We start from the raw sequence: 23,281 nt of genomic DNA, 5'->3' as shown, positions 1-23,281 counted from the left end.
AGCCCTGTTCTGTCAAGCACTGGCTTCAGAATTCCTTAATCTCATCTAATAATCTGTTTTTTATTGCAAGTGACTCATCTTGTACATCTGTGATGGGCAGAGGGAGACCATCACTTACTTACTATTAGTATGGGAGAAGGTCCCAGGTTCAGGCCGTAGCAGCCTCAGTTAAAACGCTGAGGCAGCAGATGGTGTGAAAGAGCTCTCCTTAATTCAATGCCAATCAGAATATACAATAATAGGCTAGATTGGCAAATAGCTTGTACTTGTATAAGGCAGCTTATTAGGTCCCTTTCATAGTTAAGATATCCTTAATCATGCTGTATGCTTATCTTCCACTGAGGTTTTTCCAGTTGTTTTCTCTTGTTCTCACAGAAAGTTCTTCCCTGCTCACACAGGGAAACAGAAAAGCCATTTGAGACCATGGTATGTGTAGAAAGTCTTTTGAAAATTGCAGCTGCCAGTAAATTCATCATGCTGGCAGTCAAAAAAAGGGTTCATAGGGGAGCCTCAGGACATTTGGTGGGTAGGTGGGGATTTAAAATATTTACTTTCCAAAAAAATCACCGTAGCTGATGGTGTTATAAACCTTATGCAAGTAACTTCTCGCAACAGGATTTCATCCTATTTCTTTTTTCCAAATAAATCTGAGTAAGTTCAGATTTTTTCTAACCCTGTCACATGTTAGTAAAGAAGTAGATGAGAGTAAACGAATGGAAACTTGGACAGGTCACTGAACACAGATTCAGCCTATGCTGGACAAGATTATACTTTCCCTGAAGCTCTGCTCTGCAATTCAGTGTAGTTTTGGATTCAGCCTTGAGCCCAGATGCCCACATTTCTGCAGTGCCCAGGAAAGTACATTTGCACAGTTAAAGCCAGTACGACCTGTGCCTGTTCCTAGAAATGTCCAAACTAGCCAGGATAACACTTTACTTAATTAAATGTCCTTTAAATCAGTGGTTCTTAACCTTGGGTTATTCAGGTGTTTTTGGACTGCAACTCCCAGAAGCCTTCAACACCAGCCATGCTGGCTGGAGTTCCTGGAAGTTGCAGTTCAAAAACACCTAACCCAAGGTTAAGAACCACTGCTTTAAATAATTGAAACAGGTTTTACACAGGGCTACTATAAAAAAGCATTCAGAACCTTCAGCTGGCCCAAAAGGATTGTGATCAAGCTGGTGACTGTGGCAAGTTACAGAGAGCACATTATTTCCTTCTTTCAACATTGGCTAGCAATCCATTTCTGGACACAATACAAAGTGCTGATTGTGATCTGTAAGGTTTGGTCAAACATCCATGCTGTCTGGAGGCCCATATTCTCCCATATGAACCTGCCTGGGCTGATGCCTTTGAGAAAGGTCATGTTTACTTCCACTACCTTCAAAGACACATTGAATGGGGATGCTAGAGAAGGCTTCTTGGTGGCTGTTCCTGGCCCATGGAACTCTTTTCCAAAAATTAGACTGGCCTTCTTCCTATTGTCTGTCCATCAGTATGGGTCTTTTTATTCTATCAGGTTTTAGTAATTGCTTGGTTGCTGAGGAAAGGCACTCTTGATGCTAGCTTTTTTCTCTGTTATTAGCCCCAATCCTGTTGACATCATCAGCAAATGGAGATTTTTAGTAATCGAAGACTTCTTCTTCTGCAGGTTGTCTGACTCAAAAGTAATCTGTTTCCTTATATAAAATCTTTGGGAGCGCCAGGATGAAAGGATGAAGTCTTTAATAAGCAAAAACCTCTCCATGCAAGTTAGACCCAGCATTTCAGTAATTATACTTCTTATTTCCGTTCTGTGGTTCTCACAGCTTCAACACAATGAAATGAATTACTTACAAGACAGACAAACCACAGGACAGAAGGAAGAAATATTTAATTACTGAAGATCTCCCCTGGTGGTGACATCATCATCCTTCTTGCCCAACAGGATTAGACTGTGTAGCTGTGTTTTAACTGGCACTTTTTAAGTTTTTGCTTCTATCCTACTTATTTGATTTATATACCTGGCAGCCAAGGCCACTCTGGGCGGTTTACAACAAGTAAAACAAAACAACAAAGTAGCAAAATAACAAATAAAGACATCAATACATTAGGGGCTCAAATCAAAAATCATAAAGTGCAGTGTGGATAAAAATAAAATACAATAAATACAATTAAAAGCATAAAAATATAAAAACATGGAACATGGCAGTATGGTGGATGTTATATCACCAGGCACTGTTGTATCAGGGCATTGTTTGTTCAGGGAAGGCCTGTCTAAATAGCCAGGTTTTAAATAGCTTTTTGAATGTGCCTACATCTTAAATTTGTTTTGAGCAATTTTGTATACAATGTCCAGAAAAAAGTCTGGATACAGATCAAATCTGTAAACAAGGTGGTCTTTGTTCCCAAGTATTTTAATATTCTAATGGTCATCAGTAGAACTGGTTCCAAAGTATTTTCATATTGTACTAATTACTTTAAATCAGTACTCTTCTAGAAATGAAATGAGTTTTTGTAATATTGTTAATTAGTTATGCTGTGTTTCCTTCTCGGATGGCATGATTCTGCCCCACCTCATTTCCCTTGTGCCTCTTTTTCTAATTTCATAAGGAATGTACTGTAAATGAAATCACATGACAATATTTGTTTGAGTTCCCATTAAGAGAGATGCTAACTGGGGTACAGAGAACTGCTCAAGAGTATCAACGATGAAGTAACAGTGGTTAAATGTTCCTTATTTTTAGGTTACAGCTTTATTAATGACACCAAACTGCTGTTACCACCATTTCTAAACAGAACTGATAATATGTCAGACAACCTTGCAACTAAAAAGTCATGGGAAGTTATTTTGCATTGAAATCCCAAGGGTGTGGGGACACTGCCTAGAAAAGGGCATCCCAGTGACGAAGGAAAATAAGGAACACTGTCTATGTAAAGCATGAGAAGTAAAATATTTTTTTGTGATCCCTAGTGACATATAACATGAATTGAAAATAAACATTTTTTCCTTGCTGGAATTTTTCAACCCTCTTCTTTTTTTACTGCAGTGGATGGAACTGAGGTTCAACACTTTGGCAAAGTGTCCACATTGCAAAAAAATGTAAGTTCTATTAATCTCAGAATTTCTAATGTTTAAATGTTAGCTCTCAGTTTTGCGGTAGACCTATGCTCCTTGTATCTCAAATAGTTGATAAATAATGTTAGCAGTCCTTTTTTCATTTCCCACTTTTCTGAGGCAAGAGTTATTGATAATTCTTCTTTGCAAATGCTTGGATTGGATGGTCATCTTCAGATGAGTTTTTTTTTGTAGTGAGAGTTATTAAAATAAAGAGATCCCAATTTCTAACATTCCTGAAATGTAACCACAGTGGTGCCTCGCAGGACGATGTTAATTTGTTCCACAAAAATCGCTGTTAAGCGAAAACATCGTCAAGCGAAACACGGTTTCCCATTGAAATGCACTGAAAACCGGATAATCCGTTCCAATAGGAACGAATTGCCGTCGTCAAGCAAAAATCGCCATAGGAAACATTGTCAAGCGAAATGCGGTTCCCCAATTGAAATGCATTGAAACCTATTCAATGCATCTCAATGGGGGGGGAAAATTACAACAACAAATTAAAAAAGAGTCAAAACAAAGTCAAATTTGGTTAACAAAGGGTTTATTAAGTGCATTTTAACATCATAAATACTGTGCAGGTGATTTCAAACATTTTAAACAGTAAACTTATAAATAACATAGAAAAACATTTAAAAATCAACAAACATGAGGCAGGAACTTTAAGTTTGTAAACTTTAACTTTATAAATAACATAGAAAAATATTTTAAAAACAGCAAACATGAGGCAGGAACAATGGATTGTACAAAACTCTTTAGAAAGTGCATCAAGATACATAAAGTCTTCATAAAGTGCACAAACATAAAGAAACATTACAGAAATTTTTAAGGACATTACAGAAACTTTTAACAATTTAAAATTGTACAGTAAACATTACATTACAGAAACTTTTAACATTTTAACATTGTACAGTACAGTACAGTAACATTTTAACACTGAACAAGTGAGGCTGAAGTCTCTAAACCACCCGGACCAGTGTTCAATGCAGGGACCTGGAGGCACACAGAACTGTCCCCACATCACAGCAGCAGTCTTCTAGGAGGATGAGGGGGAGGAAGAAGGCACCTGGGCACCACTGGTGGAAGGAGCAGGTTCCTGTTCCTGTCTTTGCCTCTTCGTGAGGAACCTCTCCATGGTCAGCTGCTTCTGCTGCCTTTTCAGCATCCCTCTGAAAGGGGACACAATCCTTTCATCATATGCGTTTGAAAAGTCATGTGCCAGAGCCTTGTCCGGGTGGTGCCGCTGTGCTAGAGTTTGCACAAACTGCCAGTAGTGCAGGAACGTCTTCAGGTCGCTGGTGGAAAGCTGTTCCTCCCCTGGCTCTTTTTCCTGCTCCTCCATAGCCTCGGCCTGCATCTCGACCAGCTCCTGGGTGGACAGATCCTGGTCATGGCCCTCCACCAGTTCAGAAATGTCCTGCTCTGTGACCTCGAGGCCCATGCTCCTCCCCAAGGCCACAATGTCCTGCATCACTGTGGACTTTGGTGCAGGCACAGAAACACCAGTAGCCACACAGTCTGGCCAGAGTGTGCGCCACACAGAGTTCAGGTTCCTCTGGCTGATGCCATCCCAGGCCGTGACGATCATCTTGAGGCAGCTGACAATGTCGAAGTGCTCCTTCCAAAATTCACGGAGGGTGAGGTTGGTGCGATCGGTCTCCTCGAAGCACTGCTGGAAAAGCTCCTTGGTGTACCGTTTCTTGAACTTCGCAATCACCTGCTGGTCCATCGGCTGGAGTACTGGGGTGGTGTTAGGCGGCAGAAACATTATTTTAATGAAACTGAACTCCTCCAACAAGTCGTCCTCAAGGCCCGGAGGATGGGCAGGAGCATTGTCCATCAGGAGCAGGGCCTTCAGTGGCAGGTCCTTCTCCACCAGTCCACAAAGAGGACGCATGTGACCCAAGTCCACAAAGAGGACGCATGTGACCCAAGCCTTGACATTGGATCGCCACATCACCCTCAGCCGGGCTTTGTCCACCTTGTGCTTCTTGAAAGCCCGTGGATTCTCAGAGTGGTACACCAGTAAGGGCTTAATCTTCAGGTCCCTGCTGGCGTTGGCACAGAAGAGGAGGGTCAGATGGTCCTTCATAGGCTTGTGGCCAGGCAGCTTACTCTTGCGTCAGGAAGGTCCTTTTGGGCATCCTCTTCCAAAACAGCCTGGTCTCGTCGCAGTTGAAGACCTGCTCTGGACGGTACCCCTCTGTCATCACGACCTCCAGGAACTCCGTGGCAAAGTCCTCAGCCGCAGTAACATCGGAACTGGCAGCCTCTCTGTGCCTCACCACGCTGGGGATGCCAGATCTGGTTTTGAAGCGTTCAAACCAGCCTTTGCCTGCCTTGAACTCTTCTGGCTCGGCTGAGGTTCCGGGCTGTTGCTCCACGAGGTCCACATACAAGACCCTGGCCTTCTCACAGATGACAGCCTCAGTCACTGTGTCCCCTGCACGCTGCTTCTCCTGCATCCAGATGACAAGGAGCTTCTCCACCTCTTCCAGGACAGCTGGCCGGTTCTTTGCGATCCTGGTGACACCCTTCGCTGCATCCGTGGCAAGGATCTTCTACCTCATCGCCACAATGGTGCTGATGGTGGATGGATTCTTGCCGTACTCCCTAGCGATGTCCGCGATGCACTTGCCTCTATCGTACTTCCGGATGATCTCCTTTTTCATCTCCAGGGTAATCTCCTTGGTCGGCTTGCCAACCTCGGCATAAGCAGGCTTCTTGGGACCCATGTCAGCTGTTGCTACGTTAAAAAAAACAAAAACAAAAGGCAGTGCTTTACATCTGCTTCACCTTCCCACACACCTTCCCACACCTGGCCAAAACTGCCCTGGACAAACAAGTGACATAACACCCCCCCCAGCACAAGCTAAGAAAAAAAAAACCCCACAAGAGAACAAATTCAGACCTATCTTTTGCTGTCCCAGAAGCTATGGAACACTCCACTGCAGGCCACACCATGCCACGCCACAGAAGGATGCCTGACCAAATAAATTTTGAAAAAAAATTAGACTTGGCATAACAACCCCTCCAGCACAAAGAAGAAAACACAGAAGAAATGTAGACCTACCTCTTGCTGTCCCTGAAGCAGCAAACTCCACTGCAGGCCACACCACGCCACGTCACAGGAGGATGCCTGACCAAAGGGGGGGAAAATTAAACTTGGCCTAACTTCCCCCCCCCCCAAAAAAAAACCACAGGAGAAGAAATGCTGACCTACCTACCTTTTGCTGTCCAAAAAGTTATGGAAAACACCAGCGTCACTGAAGACCACACCACACCAACCTCACCAAAAACAGGATGCCTAAAATAATAAAACTTAGCATTACCTCCCAACACAGGAGAAGAAATGCAGACCTATATTTTGCTGTCCAAGATGTTCTGGGAAAGTCCACCAAAGGCCACACCACACCACATGATAGAAATGATGCCTACAGTAAAAAAAAAAAATCAAACCTGGCATCAGACTTTTGCATTCAAACCTCCACAACAGAAGCTATTGTATTCCCTAAGTTTCCCTTGCAGGGTACACAAAAATTTAAATCACATTTCTGCACGCTTCTCCCACACAGAACCAATGCAATAGCAGATCCAAATTCTCCCAGGAAAAAACATTAAAATAAGACTGACACAACATTCCCCCTGACCAAGGAAAACAATAGCCAGTAAAAAATTTAAACTCAGTTTTTAAATTTAAACTCACAATTCAAGACCCAGGCAGCCACAAAACAACAACAACAAAAACCAACAAAAAACCCTGCAATTTACCCAAAAATAAGAAAATAAAAATACCAGTAAGACTTATATAATAAAACCCACCACCCACACAGGAGAACAAATGTAAACTTACCTTCTGCTGGCCAAGTTCTCCATAACAGACCAAAGTTGCTCCTCACGAAGTCAGCCTTGGAACTCCACGTAGAAAAGCCCAGGATGCATGGGGAAGGGTTTTTAAACCTTCCTGGCACAAGGCACAATGCATCCTGGGTATTGACTGTTGAAATTTGAACGAAAACAGCAACAGAGAAAAACACCCTGGAGACAGTCGTGTTGCGAAACAACAACCGTTAAAACGCCCGTCAAGTGAAGCACGGAACCCAGGCTGTCAAAAACATCGTAAAGCGAAGCAGGGGACCCAAAATTTAAGCATCTTGCGAAGCAAGGTCCCAAACATCGTCAAGCGAAAATCGCCCATAGGGACCATCGTTGTGCAAAAACACTCTGAAAAAGTCATCGTAATGCGAATTCGTTGTTAAATGAAGCAATCATCTAGTGAGGCACCACTGCATTTCATACTGAATAAAAAGATGTTATGAAGTGGCAGATTTTGGGCAAAAACATGGAATGGCGAAGAAGTTCAGTTTTTAATGACATGAAAAACACGGTTGCTGCCTTCTTCAGTGTAACAACTTCAACTGGAATCTTGGATTAATTCACAGTTCAATGCTGTTGCTGAAGTATTGCTTTGAAGGTCCTTTTGATAATACTTTACATCCTAATATACATGCTCAGTGATATCTCTCTTGAAGGCTTAAAACCACTATTGTCCCACTGGAAAAAAACCTCATAAAGGAAAAATTGACTATTAGATGCAAAGCTCCAAGGCCATGAAAGTTAGGCACCTGAAGCTTGATATGCATATACATGTGCACCTGGATATTGTTTTTAATATGCATTCATTGTTATTATTGTAAATATCTGTTTATCTAAAGACCACAGTACCAGTTGGCGGAATTCCTTGACCACTCATAACTCTGCTGTCAGTGTAGTTTGAAACCAGGAAAGAAGCCCAAGAGAGTTAAAAGGTTGTTCCCTGCTGTGTGGGAGTCCTCAAGGGCATGGAGTAGCAGAAACTTTCTTTGGGATTGTAAGGATACACCATAGCTAGCAGGTGTTTCCAATGACTATGACTTTCTTCAGGTGGCACTGGCACTATGTGTGCAATTCTGGAAGCTGCCTATCTCGACTTGAAGGCACCAGTCTACCAAATTAAGGGTTACTTTCCATGGAAAGTTGAGCACTTTTGCTAGTATAAGAAATAACAAAAAATGTCCTGAAACATGAGCAGTGACAACTAGTGATACTGCCAAAATTAGTAAATAGCTTGTACAGTGTCATTCTTGCAAATGAAAGTATTTAAAAGAAATATAGTTTGCTTTTAATACAGTAATTTTGTTTGTCTTTAGATTGACCTTATGTGTAGCTTAAATGAAAGAAAGCAAAACTATAGTCTATAAAATAACAAGGCTAAATGAATAGTGTATGCACATATTTTCAGTCAGTTTTGTTGAAAGTTCTTACCTTTTCTGCTAGAAGTCACCAAAGCGTACATATGTTATTCATGTTCCTGTGATACTGGGTGACTTGGTCTGCTTGAAGTAACTATGAAACTGGACAGGATTTGGTCTTTTGATTTATTTAAAGTAGGAGGTAAGGAAGGGAATTAAATATTGTGGGATTGAGGTTCTTCTAGAAATATATACATCAAGGATAGGCAAATTATCCTCATGTTGGAAATTCTTCATTTAATTTTTATTTCATGTATACCACCATGTTTTCTTAAATTCTGAAGCTGAAGTATATGAGATTCTGTCCCATTTTCATACCCCTAATAAGCAAGTAAGATTCAGAGTATAATTGGTACATCCAATGAGTTTCAGAGTGCATTCTAGATATAGTGAATAAAGTTAGTGAATAAAGATGACACTTTGTGACTGGTAATGGTTTCATTTGAACTTTTTTACATCTTAATTGAAATGCATCCAGCTACTAAATTTCTGTTAGCGCTGCAATGTTAAATCTGTTTTGAAAAACCAAATCCTGGCCTGACATTACACTGGGCTTTGGAAGAAGACTACTTACCGCAAGACAATATTGATGCAGTAGCTGCAGCCACTATATGTTCCTCTTTCCTTTCCCCAACAGAAAGGAATAGTGGAGACTACATTATGTTTTTCCTTTTTAGTAACATTTTATTACTTATATTATTCACTGATGCTGCAATTAAATCTCTCAATCATGTCACCTTTTGAAATCATGAATTTTTTTCTAGTGCCTTTTCCTTAAGTGGCCAATAAGAAGTGGAAATTATCAAGTGAAAGCTGTGGTTTCACCACCTTTCTTTCTACTTGAGTAGGATTAGCTTTTGGTGGAACACATTTGAGCCTGGAATGTATTTCATGGGGAAGACTTTAAGCAGCACACCAACATTCTGTGTGGAGGCAAATTTGTAGACAGGGCTAAATATCATCTTCCTCTCCTTTGTGGTGTAATTTCCACAATAATCCACCTAAAACTAGATGAGAAATTGGTCTGCTTTATACAGTGGGTCAAAGGTGTTATGTTACTTTTAATTCATTGTATTTATACAGTGGGGTTTTTTTCCTCTTCGGTTGTCCAGTAAATATAGACTTTCTTTCCCCCATCATTATGTCTTTGCTTCTTCTACACATCAGAAAGCACAAGAATTCCCATAGGACAAAAGCTTCCGTTTAAAAAAATGGTTGAAGCTATATCCTCCAAAGCAATGAAATTCAGTTCACAACTCAACCTTACTTCATCCTAACTCAAAATACTAATCTATCATTATACCTTAACTTTTACCACAAATAAATAAAAATTAGCATCATTCTTTGATTCCATGAAAAGTAAAAAAAAACTCAGTTTAACTTTAAAAACACAAGACTTTTTAAAGCCAAACACAGTTGGAGTAAACTAGTCAAGATTATGTAACTCTAGATACTACTGTACTTCAAATCTGCTATTTCTAGACATTGATTAAGGACAAAATCTCATCAAAATCTATGTTTTATCTTAGCTTTTTCCCAGCACTAGCATTACAATATACAGTGAACGGGGTGAATAGAGGAACTATATCTCAGTGTTTTAACAGGAGGTTTAATTCATTTTAGTTATATTTTGAACAGTTGTAAACTTGAGACATTATGCGAAAACCTGCACCAAGCAGCACCCAGGGAACTTTACATTCTAGTTTCAAACCTGAAAATTCCTTATAGTAAAGCTGCTTAATCAAACTGGAAACATTCCAACAAGATCTTTGGTTTTTTAAAAAATCTAATCACATGCTAGGCATATGTGCTTTTTTGTCCTTTTAATTAACTTCAACCTTGGAGCTTCTGGTCAACCACATGACAGCTTGCTTCTACTAGGAATGTTATTCGGGCATGAATAAATAAATATATGACAAGAGACATAACAAGGAAGAATATTATTCACAGTGTCAGCAGAATATATTTTGAAATCCTAGTTTAGAATCTGTCAAATTTAAACTGCTATTATGTACAACATTTAATGATCCTCAACGTGGTTATGCCAAAACCTGTTTTGGATTTAATTCTGGTCCTGGTTTAATGTTCATTCACAGTTCTTCTGTTGGATGTGCACTCCCACGAAGACGGTGTTGTGCATATATTACAATTGGAATGATATTTATCTTTATTGGAGTTGGATTAACTGTGAGTAACACAAGTTTATCATCATTACTGTATTGGTATTCTGCAATTCAGTGGAGTTAATGGTATTTTGGCAGCTAATGGGTTTGCAAAAAAAATCTGAAGAGCTCTGCTTCTGCATCCAAACAGTAAGGTATTGGTTAAGCAAAGATGCCAAAATGTATTTTAAAGCTTCATTTCTACATTTCGGGGATATCCTGAAGCAATACAATATCAACTCAGAGCAAAAATTAAAAAAAAAAACTCCTCTCTCAGTGGCAGAGATCTCCTATTGTGACCAGATAGGCGGGATATAAATACAGTAAATAAAAATAAAGAAATAAATAAATAAACATGTACCTGTCCCAATGAAATCTAATTTGATCAGGATGTGATTTAAAATGCCAAAGCTGTATGGATGCTGTTCCCTGCATGCATGCAGCCCGCCCACATATGTTCTTCTCTCTGCTGCCTTCAAAAAGGCAGTGGCAAATTCAACACATTTGTCCTACAGATAGCCTAAAGAAAAAGGGCTTAGAGCAGGCCCTTACTCAAAGATGTAGTAGGTAGGTAAATGTATTGTAAATACATTATATGGTATGTTGATATACGCAGGTAAATATATTTTCCTACTTCAATCCCAACCTCTCTACACACATTCATTGTAAGAGGAATTGTCGAACTGTGGCCCTCCAGATGTTCTTGGCCTTCAACTCCCAGAAATCCTGGCCAGCAGAGGTGGTGGTGAAGGCTTCTGGGAGTTGAAGTCCAAGAACATCTGGAGGGCCACAGTTCGACACCACTGCCTTAGAAGAAATTATTCTAAGCTTTCTACTTGCAAGACTTTGTACTCGTTTCCTTGCATGTCAACAGGAAGAAAGGAAATACAATGAAATGCATAAGAAATATGATTTCTAGTTTTCTTTACTTTTATTCTGATAGAAATAAAATATAATTGGTTAGCTGTTCCCAAATTACACATCTGTAGAGTTTCATTTAATCTGGGCATGAATTTCTTAGCCACATACAGTACTGGGATTCAGTCCTACTCACCTTATTTGGGTATTAAACTTGGAATATGAATTCATAAAATTGAACTGCAAATATATTAAGTTTACTCTGTGTGCAAACATTTTTTTAAAGTTAGCTTTATGCATTCCCTTTCTTCCAAATTCAGGCACACTTAAAAATCCTAAGCCATGCTGTTAACAAAAGGATCTTTTGTAGGACACACATCAAAAGCTATCTGACAGCACACTGTTGTTGTTGTTTAGTCGTTAAGTCGTGTCCAACTTTTTGTGACCCCATGGACCAGAGCAGTCCAAGGGGTGGAGACCATCTCCCCAAGTTGCAGTCTCTGGGGGCGGTCCTCCACAAAGGACTGGAGCCAGGACAAAGCCAGACCACCAATCCCTAATCCAGAGAGCTTCCTCAGGAGGATACCATGGTTGACAGTATCTAAGGCCACTGAGAGGTCAAGGAGGACCAGCAGGGACATTTTACCCCTGTTGGCCTCCCTCAGAAGGTCATCATGCAGAGCAATCAAAGCCGTCTCTGTGACATGACACAGCCTAAACCTGGACTGGAATAGATCAAGGGAATTGGTTTCATTGAAGAGTGTCTGAAGCTGGTCTGCCACCACTCTTTCCACTAACTTGCTTAGAAAAGGAACATTGGCAACTGTTTCCCCGAAAATAAGACCTAACCTGAAAATAAGCCTTAGTATGATTTTTTCAGGATGCTCGTAATATAAGCCCTACCCCCCAAATAAACCCTAGTTAAATGAAACCCCACCCTCCACCATTGTGCAGCAACCAGAAGATGACATGACTGTAAAATAAAACATCCTCTGAAAATAAGCTGTAATGCGTTTTTGGAGCAAAAATTAATATAAGACGCTGCCTTATTTTCGGGGAAACACGGTAGTTGTTACTATAATCAGCTGTCAAGTTCATTTTTTCCAGATGAGCCTGATAAGTGTCTCCTTGAGGGTTTGGGAGACCCAACCTTCTAGGAGAGGTACATTAATGATAGAAAAGGCCCATCCCATTATCAGCATGGCAGCTTTTAAAAGCCAGGTGGGGTAAGGTTCTAGGGAGGTTGCTGCGGCCCTGCAGTGATCTAGCACCTTGTCAACCTCAGATGATGAAACAGGCTGAAACTGATGAAATATAACCAGGCAAGCTGGTGCAGTGGACATCTCAACCTGATCTACTGCCGAAGTACAGTACTGCATAGTGGTCTAGGTCCTGGCGGATGGCCTCCACTTTATTTTTATTTTTTAAACGCCACAAACTGGTTATAGGTGAGACTACCGGGAGGTCCATCACCTTGACCAGCCCGATATGTCACTAACAATGTGGAATAATTTTGCCTGATAGTTCTGTGCCTTGCTTATCCAGATAGCATAAAAAGGCCTTTAGCAGCTTTCGCTGCTGCTGAGTAGGCACTAGTCGTAATTTTTTTGGCTCTTGGTTTATGTTTTGTTGGGATCCACCTCCAGATACTCTCTAGCCTTCTCCTATTTTGCTTAATCACCCATAGTTCCTGAGAGTACCATGGGGTAGAGTGGGCTTGGCAGTGGAGAGTACATTTGGGTGCCATAATGTCAGCTGCCCGGGTCCCTGTGGCATACCATCTAATGAATTAAATACATCATAAATAGCAAAAACATAATCTAAACAATGGCACAACCCATTTTTGGAGTGAGGCAAGACTGGTGATGAGGCATTCAACCAGAACTGATGTGAAAGTTCTTCTTGAAAAGTAGTGTTTTTAACTGCCTCTTGAATGAGTACAGGGAGGGGGCCATGCATAGCTCCTCTGGGAGTTGATTCCATAATGTAGGTGCCACCTCTATTAAATGACTTCTGTGCCTCTCTTGGGGTGGCTACATGGAGGAGCCTAGCCTGAGAAGATCTGGTAGGCCAGGTAGAAGACATTGGGGAAAGACACTCTGACAGGTAATGTGTCCCAAACCACGAAGGGGTTTATATGTGAGTCTCAGAACCTTGAGCCTGGTCTGAGACACAACGGATAACCAGTGGAGGCTGGCCAGCCCTGGTGTGATGTGATCAAATTTGCTCACACTAACCACCAATGTAGCTGTCATGTACTGGACCCACTGTAGTCTCTGGGTCAGTCTCAAGGGAAGCCCCACACAGACAACATTGCAGTAATCGATTTGGGAGATAACCAGTACCTGCACCAACATCCTGCACCCCTACCTAGAGGGAGTACTCCTCTAGGTAGGGGTGGAGTTGGGCGATAAAGCTAAGCTGATTAAAAGCCGATCTGGAAGCAGCTACAACCTGGAAATCCCAAGAAAGAGCTGCAGACAGAACACCCAAATTATGAACTTGATCCCTAAATGGGAGAGCAGTGCCCATCTAGTCTAGGGATGTTCCCCCCCAATAAAATAAAAACAAAAATCTTACATTAAAATATGATAGTCTTTAAAGTTCCACAATGTTTTTGTCCTTTAATTTTTTTTTGTTTTGTTTTTGCCCGATATGTTGGTACAGACTAGCATGGCTACCTTTTTTAAAAGGTAAAAGATGCTTACTATAGTAACCACTATGTAAAATGAATTCATTTTCTGAACTTGGAACTTAAAATTCCTGTACTTTGCAAAAAGTAGCAAGAATAGCAAAGTTCTTTTGAAAAGAGAGGCGGAGTACAATACTGATTTTGGGACTTGTGGTGTCTGAGCAGCTGGACTCTTTTGGAGCTTACACAAGGGGGTATTCTCTACAATCCTGTGCCAGTAAAAGCCTTTCTGCTTTGGATAATGCAAGTTCAGCTGATACTATGACCAGCTAGAGATCATGTGAGACCACTACTTGCAAAGCGTTACACTTTTGACAGCTTTCAACAGGATGGTGCCCTAAGATGATAGCAAATATATGACAGTAAATAAATATAAAATGTTATATCCATTTAAGGTCTAAACGGAAAGATTACCCCAAAGTAATCTTGCTGATTGATAATACTTTTTTCCTCCTCATTTGTGTACCTGCCCTGTTTTCGCCGCCTTTATTGTATTTAATATTTTAGTCTATTTTTACTAGATATTTTATCTTTTGTTACTATGTCTCACGTTTATCAATTATATGGATATTATTGGGATTGTGTCAGTCTCATTTGTTTGCTGCCCTTGGTTAGTGGCTCTGCCACCAATTGGGTGTGATATAATATTACTATAAATAAATAAACTTATCATTTGATTTCTAATCCAATTGAAGATAATTTATTAGTAACCAGGATTATATTTACTATTGCCCAGAATTCTACAGGTTTTTAATAACTTGCTACAGCTACTTGTGACTAATTGATGAATGATCAGGGTACATCTCAGTCACATGTCACATTTCAGTCACATGTCTGATCCTGCATCAATTGTACAACTAAGATATGTCCAAGCATCTCATCACTCAGCTGCAATTAGCAGCTACAACTCAGTTTAATGCAGGCTGTGGTAAAATTCTAGCCATTTGGCTAAATACAGATTTTGGAATGTCTGCCAAAAGGTCTAATTAGATAAGATCTTCATTCGAGGACGTGAAACCCTGATTTAATTTAAATGAACAATGGTGGGTAAAACTTTAAAATATTTTAATTAAACATTACTTCAAACATCACATTTTCAGTTTTAAAGGAAATCCTAATGGCAAATGCATATGTTACTATGGTTGTAACATTTTGTTTACTCTTTCAGCTTGGCTCTTTCATAGTTTAAGTTTGCATCCCCAAACTCACTTCTAGATGCCTTGGGCTACAGTTCTGTTGTTAACTGGAAACAGTATCATTGAACACATCTAAAAAGTTCAAGGTTCAAGAATGCAATTTTAATGAATGGACCTTTTCATTAAACTTTTTAACTGATGTACATTTTATCCCACAACCCTTGAAGCAGCAGTTCTGTTGTTGCCACAGTCTTCAAACAGTGTGGACTGTCTGTCCCAGTTGAAAAAAATTAAGCATGGAACTTTTTTCCATGTGGGATATATTGTTTCAGTGACATATGTGCAGGAGTAAAGGCTACAAAAATCAGCTAGTAAATCAAGGGTGAAATATTATATTATCAATAAAAATATTTTAAGTTCCTGTGAGCATATATAGAATATTTTATGCACTACCAAACAGCTACATTCTCTGATACGTCACTAATGTAGAATCAAGAAATATCATTCAAAGTGGAAAACCATGGTCAGCACACAGAGTGAAGAGAAGCACTCTAGCATTCACTGTATTAGCAATCTTTCTCACACAAACTGTGCTGGATTCAGAGCTCGCCTTGCTCTAATCTTGGCCATTCTCAGATAATGGTAGTTTCATGCTATAGCCAGAGGATTTGAAACAGAAGACCCCCTTCCCTGGTCACTGGCATACTCATTTATAGGTTATCTTTCTCCTGATAAAATCCTCTATACATGGATATTCCAAATTTTTTATTAAATCTGGTATAAAGCAGGGTGGATTGGAATTAAATCAATTTGATTTAAATCACAACTTAAGTAAAAAATCAATTTTAAAAAAATTAAATCATGATCCAAGTTGTGATTTAAATCAATTTGATGTTTAAAAAATCATTAATTTCTGTCTATCCTGGAGTTGACTTCAGCTGGAATTTCATTTTATTTTATTTTATTTGTATCCCGCCTATCTAGCCACTTAAGGCCACTCTAGGCGGCTTACAACATGAAGATCTGTTGATGATGCAATTTTATAAGTAGCAAATTTGAGTACTCTTCTACTATTCTGTGTAAGCCTCTTTTAAAGTTCTTCTATTATTCCAAATATAATTTACGAGATTCTGGTCATTAAGCAGTTATCTGAAGCAAAAAGTTTCTGGTACAGGTGAGATCTCTCTAAGCCATTAGGGAGCTTGACAAGTTGATCACTCCATATACAGTGGAACCTCGTATAACGAGTGCACTGTTGAACGATGAATCCGCATTGTGATGCGGATTTCCCCATTGCTAATGCGAGGGCATGCTCGCATTACGATGGGGGAACAGCTGTTCAGTGGTTCCAAAATGGCCGCCGGAACACAAAAAATGGGTGCTGGTACACCCAAGATTGCCGCTGGGACTCTCAAAATGGCCACCGGTACACCCAGGATGGCCGCCAGAACACAAAAAAATCGCCACCGGTACACCCAAGATGGCCGCCAGAACACAAAAAATGGGCACCGGTATACCCAAAATGGCCGCCGGGATGCTCAAAATGGCCGCCGGTACACCCAAGATGGCTGCCGGAACAAGGGAAAACATCGGAGAACAGTGAGTTTTGGGCCCAATGGGTTTTTTGGATCCGTTTTACGATGTTTTCCCATAGAGAAGTTCCGGATTAACCTTGCTATGCGGGGCACCACTGTATATTGTCTCCTCCTGGTGCAGTGGTTAAACTGCTGTACTGCAGCCAAAACTGTGCTTACGACCTGGGGTTCAATCCCAGGAAGCTGGCTGAAGGTTGACTCAGCCCTCTATCCTTCTGAGGTCGGTAAAATGAGTACCTAGCTCACTGGGGGGGGGGCAATGTGTAGCCTGCATAATTAACTTGTAAACCACCCAGAGAGTGCTTGAAGCGCTATGGGGTGGTATACAAGCAGCATGCTTTGCTATTCACACTGTCCTTCACATGGCCACTGCAATATACAGGGCATAGTAACTGAATCAGATAGTTGTAAGGACTCAATTCTCAACTTTTATATTATTCTACAGAGAGAGAGAGAGAGAGAGAGAGAGAGAGAGAGAGAGAGAGAGAGAGAGAGAGAGAGAGAGAGAGAGCGAGCGAGCAAGCACTAATTATTGCCTGAAATACTTAATGCTACAAGTATTAATTTTGTCTTTCTTATTCTTGTCTTTAATAGGTTGGGACACAAGATTTTGCCAGGAACTATCATGCCACATATGTTTCTTGGGTTATTGCTTACCTTTTAGGCTTAGTCTGTTTAATTCGAGCCTGCTACTGGGGAGCCATAAAAGTTAGTTATCCAGAACACAGTTTTGCATAGACTCCTAATGATGGCTTTAAAAAAAAAGAGAGACATTAGCTGAAAGATCTGGTGACAGTAAGAGCTAAGTAACCTAAACCTCTTTTTTCATATTATTGTTCCCATTCCATTAAAAATAATTCAAAGGCTGGGGATCCTTTTAAGAACAAATGTTCGTTGCACTACATTATATGCAAATAGTTTGTTTTGCTGCTAGATTCCCAAGCTCTGAAAACTTATGCTTCGTTTACAGTATCAGGTATTTATCTTTATAAAAGATTGTTGAATTCAAATCCATTCTACAGTATTCTTTTTTTTTTCTATTTTAAACATCAGTCTGTACCATTTGGGGAGGAGTATGCCAAAACAAAAAGTTTTAAAGATGTTTCTACAACTGCTTCATATGTGTATGTACACTTTAAAGAACTGTGTCAAAGCAGCTTGCTTTACATTTTTAAGCAATAAGCCTTCTGCTTGAACTGCTTACTGTATCTTTTTCCAAAATCAGAGTGACCTTAATGAGTGTACATCATTTTTAACAGTGGAGCATTTGCTTGGGAGACATTATTGTAAACACGGTATGCTTCCAAATTTTCAGACGGAGAGATGCAGTATTTTGGTAGTCCAGCTCATTTATCCACCACTGAAATTCAAACTTGGGTATTCTTTTCCTTCAAGGACTTTGGGACTTAATATTTTTTATCTTTTTACAGGCAAAGCCATGATTGGATTGATGGGACTTATCTCCAGTTATTTGTAATGAGTTCCTTTACTGGGTCTAAGTAAGGGAAGTATTTATATGACTCATTTTATAAATTTAGATAGAGGGTGATGTTGGGTTACTTCTTAGCTTGTTTTGGTGTGGTTTCTTTTCTATAATGGGAGAATAATTCTCTGGTCACTACAAAGGAAGATAAGATCACTTTACAGTAACTGATATGAAATGAAAATAAAGAGATACTCTGATCATTCTGTTGATATATAGCTAGTCAGTATAACACTAACAAGTTATATTAAACACAAAAATGAAGACTGTTTTCTCAAGGTCTGTTCACAGCTTGATTCTAGGGACCAGTTATTGCACTGCCCATCTCTAAAGTTTTACACAGTGTTTTTTCTAAATTCTGGAAGAACAGCCTGAACTCTTTAGATTACAGTAGTCTTTAGATTATGGAGTCAAGAAGGTAGATACGTATGTTTCAGGATTGTGTATACTATTTTCCATTACCTTTATTCCCGTTTCAAGGCAAAGGGATGGTTGGATGAGAATTTGGAGCACAAAAAAATGTATCCTACATACTGTAAATTAAATTATTTGTATAATGTTAAATGTACAAAAGCATTAGCTCAGGATTACCATGTACCTTTTAAAATATACTAATAAAGATTATTATTCAAAGCTATTTCTGGATTCATCAATAAATTTATCTAGTCTTTATTGTAGCAAACTCAAGGGTTTGCTCACTTGTTTTGATGGAAGCATATACTAACTACACTAGACAGAATTATCTATTATTATAGCGGGGGAAAAATAAATGTTGCCTCTTTAAAACATGTTATTCTTCTATTTTTCACCAAAATTCAGATCAGGAAATGTATCCAAGGACAGTAGTATGTGTATACAGTGGTGCCTCGCATAGCGAGGTTAATCCGTTCCGGATTAACCTTCGCTATAGCGAAACATCGCTGAACGGGACAGGGAAAGCCATTGGAACGCATTAAACATCGTTTAATGCGTTCCAAAAGGCTCCTTTACTCACCGTTCATCGAAGTTTCCTATGGCCGGCAGCCATTTTTGCGCCCTCGTTAAGCAAGGGGAGGGCGCGAAAACGCTGTGCGTGGCCATTTTGGGGCTTCCGGCGGCCATTTTGTCTGCCAAACAGCTGATCGTCGGAGCTTCGTTTTGCGAAGATCGGTAAGCGAAACGCTTACTGATCTTCGCAAAGCGAATTTCGCCCTATCTAAAGCTCGTTGAGCGATCGCATTAGCGATCCCAAAAAAGGGATTGCTATGCGATTTCGTCATTGTACGGTGCGCTCGTTAAGCAAGGCACCACTGTACTAACTTTTCCTCCTAACTAGCAAAAAACTCCTCTAATTTCATAAAATTGTTTATTAATGAATTTCCTCCACTGCACTGACAGAATATGACCCATACTACTGAAGAAAACACCAGGATTATGTTTTCCAATTAAAGAACTTAAGTGGGACTAATATTAACTACTAACTCACATCAAGGTTACCAGTTCCACAATGCTTTCTATATAACATTCCATACTTAATAGGCTCTTTTTTGGGGGGTATATTGGGGTTTTCAAAATCACCAAGCTATGCTGCATGCTTGGTAATGTACCTTCACAATAATGACTATTCCACAACAGCCAAATCTGGCAGTTCTGGAATAGTCATTTGTACTGATGTGAGACAGAAGGTGAGAGGGATGCCCCGCTCACTGGAGAGCCGTCCCTCCCCCACAATAAGAATAAGGAGAGTCCCCAGCCAGCACCAGAACCTGCGGCAGAAGCTCAGCAAGGGACAGAAATAGGGGAGTTGTCTGAGGGTGTGACAATGAGAGAGGTCCAGGAGGAAAAGGCGGGAAAAGAGAGGAAAAAGAGGGTGGCATTTGAGGCAGGAACAGGAGGTAAAAAGGAAGGAGAGTCAGTTGCCAGCAAGCTGGGAACGGGTGTGGATGGAGAACCCCTGGACAGGATGCTGGGAGAGGCTGAGAGTGCCTAAAAAGGAGGCAGATTACAGAAGAAGGAGATTCCCTCCAGACCCTCTTATTGGGGAGAAGCCAAGGCGAGAGAGTGGAGGAGGAGGTTGAGAGAAGAGAAGGAAAGAGTAGAGAGAGAAAGGAAAGAGAGGCTAGAATGAAGAATAAGAGAGATGAGGAAGAAGTACTACAGGGAGGACCCTGAAAGGATCAAGACCCTGAGAGACAAACCCTGTAGAATGACGATTGGGATAACGAGACCGTGCCCTTGCTGGAAGGTTCGACGGGGCAGCCTGTGATAGATTGGGTTCCTGCTGATTTACCAGGACCATGGAACAATAGTTATGGCAACCCGTTCCTGTTTGAAGATTGGAGACCCCTTCCGGACCCGTTGGCATAAGGAGAAAAGACTCACAATCATGTCACAGACACTTGTTTATTGTTAAATGCACCAATAAATCTTTCACCTGATTTATTTGGACCAAAAGAGGAGCCTAAAGGCGAACCCTCACAACTGGTCTTATGGTTTAGTGACAGTAGAAATTTATACTATGTGTGATGCTTCTGGGAGGATGTACACATGTAAAACAAATGGCAAACACATTTAAATTAACTTTTCTCCAAAGAAAACAACTAAGATGACAATTATAATTGTTTCCTGACATATTGCCAAGAGAACCAGCTTGGGTACCAAACACTGTGACTAGAGAGAGTGAAGAATTTCAAATGTTGTTTATGGACACAAAAGAGGTGGGTTGTTTGTCCTCAAAGAGAGGCCTTTGAAAATGAATGTGTGCAACAGAAAGAAAAAGTTGAGGGCTAGGTTCTCCAGGATACGTCTGAAGGCTAAATGTGTGTCAAGATTCCTGTAAAGATCTGTAATGTTGTTCAACAGCATACATGACTCCTCTTCCAAGTTGTCTGGGCATGATTTCAGTAAATTTAAAACTAGACTGTCATCTGAAAGGGTGTTAAGTGAGACCCTGGATGTGTTTGACTGTTCAGTGGAAATGGTAACAGACTGGATATGAGCCAACAGACTGGAGCACAATCAAGAATATAGCCTTGGCAAGTGGGTATCTAAGTTGGAAAATGCTGAACTAACGTTTTAAAGGGGTTGCACTCCTCCCAAATAATCCAGATGTCAGCTTTGGGGTGGTGTTGGATTTGCCTCCATCTCTGGAGGCCTAAATATTTTCCCTGTCACCCTGGAAACAGCCTAGGTCTCAACTTTTTTTTTCTGCCACTGCTTCCATTTACTAGGATACACTAGGTCCTCCTGGTACACCATGCCACCAGCAAACCTTCCTGGACAGAGAAGGTCTGGCACCCCTGTTCACACTCCAGTAACATTTGAATTACTGTAATGCACTGTACATAGGGCTTTCCATGGGCTACTCAGAAACGGCGTTTGGCTTGAAATATGACAACTAGGTGGTAGTATCTTTTTGCTACAAGGTGATCTTTCTATCTATATCTGTATCTTATATGTATTTCTGCTATATTCTAAGTTGCTTTGCAAATCCTGGAATTGAAGAGCATGATACTGGTGATAAATAAATTATGCTGTTTTGTTTAAGGTAAAGGCATGGTGTATTCACCTTAACATTATTACATGGTGAAGTCACCTGAAAATGAATGTGTTTATATGACCGATATAATTCCAGTTGTGGCGGCCAAGAAGAAGATGAGATCTGGAGTCCTTTCAAAAGATCTTTATAAAGGGAGCAAACATTAACCATCTGGTGGGCTATGATCGAAAGTTCTGTAAGGGCAATTGGAACAAAGAACTGTAAAGCTGTGCCCATGTTGTAATTACTGTAGTGGTTTAACCTCAGAGGCAAAATGGTATGGGCTTGTCCACACTGAGGTGTGCCTGGTCCTCAGATTGCTCTGGGCTGTACAGATATTTATATTCCCCCCCCCCCCCCCCCCAGATTTGAATAGATCATCCCGGTATGGACATCTACATGTTAGGAAGCATTTGTTCCTAGATGTACCAGGATACCGTAGGTCCTCATAGTAATGCTAATCCACATGCATCTGGAACTGCTCCCTGATGTCTTATTCTGAATACATATTGCCAGTCCCTTTTCCCTATCTTCCCACCACACCTACTATACTCTCTTTCCCTTTCTTCCTTGTTTTGCACTATGGTACAAAAGCATGTATTTTTAAAAGAGCAGAACACAGGAACACCTGATATCTCCAGAAAACTAAACAGGAGAAACAGTAAAAGTAATTGGGGAGTAGGGGAGAGAGAGTGAACATAAGAACACCCATAAGGAAACATAATCAAATGACATATACAGTGGTGCCCCGTATAGCGAGGTTAATCCGTTCCGGATTAACCTTCGCTATGCGAAAACATCGCTGTACGGGGCAGGAAAAGCCTATTAGAATGCATTAAACTTAGTTTAATGCGTTCCAATAGGCGCCCAAACTTACCCCTCCAGCGATGTTTTCGCGGTCCGGCGGCCATTTTGGAGCCGCCAATCAGCTGATCGGCGGCTCCAAAATGGCCGCCGGACGCCCCAATCGTCGCAAAGCGAGTGCGGCGATTGGGGCAGCTCCGTATAGCGATCCCCAAAAAGGGATCGCTATACGGATTCTTCGTTGTACGGTGCTCTCGTTAAGCGAGGCACCACTGTACTCACAAAGTGTATGGATCAGAATGCACCAATGTAGTACCAGGGCCCACATGAGCAGATTCTGCTTTGGTGCAAACAGGACCAAAATGTAACAAAAATATACCATCACCCAGAGATGGTGCAAACCAACCCCAGAAAGCGAAGTGTTTGCTCCACTTTGACTCTAGTTTCAGCCTTACATCAAGTGGACACTGGAATGCAGTATCAATGGGTGCAAAGAAGGCTGAGCAAAGGCTGTGAGAGATTGTCATTTAATCATAAGAGATTCCACCTATTCTGTGAAATCCTTCAAATTCACATTTTTGTTTTTTAAATATTCGCCTCTAGAGAAAAACTGGGGCAATATATTTATATTTCACAAGCATGC

General features: G+C 40.6%; 1 protein-coding gene across 3 annotated transcripts in view; it reads left to right on the top strand.

The window, feature by feature from the left end:
• The window catches only part of PIP4P2 (phosphatidylinositol-4,5-bisphosphate 4-phosphatase 2), a 65,673-nt gene extending 46,719 nt beyond the window's left edge, over positions 1–18,954 (top strand). For all 3 annotated transcript variants that reach the window (XM_072999100.2, XM_072999101.2, XM_072999102.2), the window contains 3 exons: positions 3,030–3,082; positions 10,488–10,578; positions 17,429–18,954. In XM_072999100.2, coding sequence (XP_072855201.1) covers positions 3,030–3,082; positions 10,488–10,578; positions 17,429–17,572 — 288 coding nt within the window. In that variant the 3' untranslated portion in view covers positions 17,573–18,954. The remainder of the gene's footprint in view (positions 1–3,029; positions 3,083–10,487; positions 10,579–17,428) is intronic.
• The last annotated feature ends 4,327 nt before the right edge of the window (positions 18,955–23,281 follow it).

Source organism: Pogona vitticeps, chromosome 4 (assembly GCF_051106095.1).
Source record: "Pogona vitticeps strain Pit_001003342236 chromosome 4, PviZW2.1, whole genome shotgun sequence".
NCBI classification, from domain to species: Eukaryota; Metazoa; Chordata; class Lepidosauria; order Squamata; family Agamidae; genus Pogona; species Pogona vitticeps.
This window is presented reverse-complemented; position numbering and strand designations above follow the sequence as displayed.